General features: G+C 57.5%; 1 protein-coding gene and 1 long non-coding RNA gene across 12 annotated transcripts in view; one reads left to right on the plus strand and one right to left on the minus strand.

Moving 5' to 3' along the window:
- TMPRSS2 (transmembrane serine protease 2) overlaps positions 1-560 on the plus strand; it is an 18,351-nt gene that overhangs the window by 17,231 nt on the left and 560 nt on the right. Inside the window, exon 11 of the mRNA XM_025050218.1 lies at positions 7-149. Within this exon, the coding sequence (XP_024905986.1) occupies positions 7-149 (143 nt within the window). The remainder of the gene's footprint in view (positions 1-6; positions 150-560) is intronic.
- LOC112483779 overlaps positions 1-560 on the minus strand; it is a 10,467-nt gene that overhangs the window by 4,249 nt on the left and 5,658 nt on the right. The window contains exon 5 of one of the 11 annotated variants that reach the window (XR_003047757.1): positions 1-55. The exons of 9 other annotated variants lie outside the window; for them this stretch is intronic. This is a non-coding gene — a long non-coding RNA (uncharacterized LOC112483779). Of the gene's footprint in view, positions 56-161; positions 241-560 lie in introns of those variants that run through there. One more of the 11 variants, XR_003047755.1, reaches the window with a different exon arrangement.

Here is a 560-nt window from a genome sequence, read left to right on the forward strand (position 1 = left end):
TCTCAGGGAAAACCTCGGACGTGCTGAACGCCGCCATGGTGCCCCTGATCGAGCCCTGGAGGTGTAACAACAGATACGTCTACAACAACCTGGTCACACCGGCCATGATCTGCGCAGGGTACCTGCAGGGGGCTGTCGATTCCTGCCAGGTAATCGCAGCTATGTATCAGCCTCCCGGCCTGTCGATTAGGAGAACCGCGACCCCCACGTCCCCGGGGCACGGCGCCAGCTCTGGGGCAGCTGTGGGAGGTGACGGTGTGACAGTTTCTGTGCCACCAGCAACACCCACACGCCGCTGCTTCCTCCGAAAGACATTAATGTCTCAAAGCGCCAGAGGAACAGAAATAAGTATTTTGACTATTTTAAGTACGGACACCGATTTTTTCTAGCAACTCTTAGCTAATAGAGACTACAGTTCATCTCTGTTATAGTCTCTTCGGAGGATTACGTTACCCTTACCTACCTCCTCGGAAACGTGAAACCCGCACACCCACTCAGCCCCGCCCCCTCGCCCTGCCCCCTGGGGGTCCCGCCCACTCGGTCCCTGCCACTCAGGCGCC

The sequence above is a fragment of the Pteropus alecto genome, unplaced genomic scaffold (genome assembly GCF_000325575.1).
Source record: "Pteropus alecto unplaced genomic scaffold, ASM32557v1 scaffold97, whole genome shotgun sequence".
Taxonomy (NCBI): domain Eukaryota; kingdom Metazoa; phylum Chordata; class Mammalia; order Chiroptera; family Pteropodidae; genus Pteropus; species Pteropus alecto.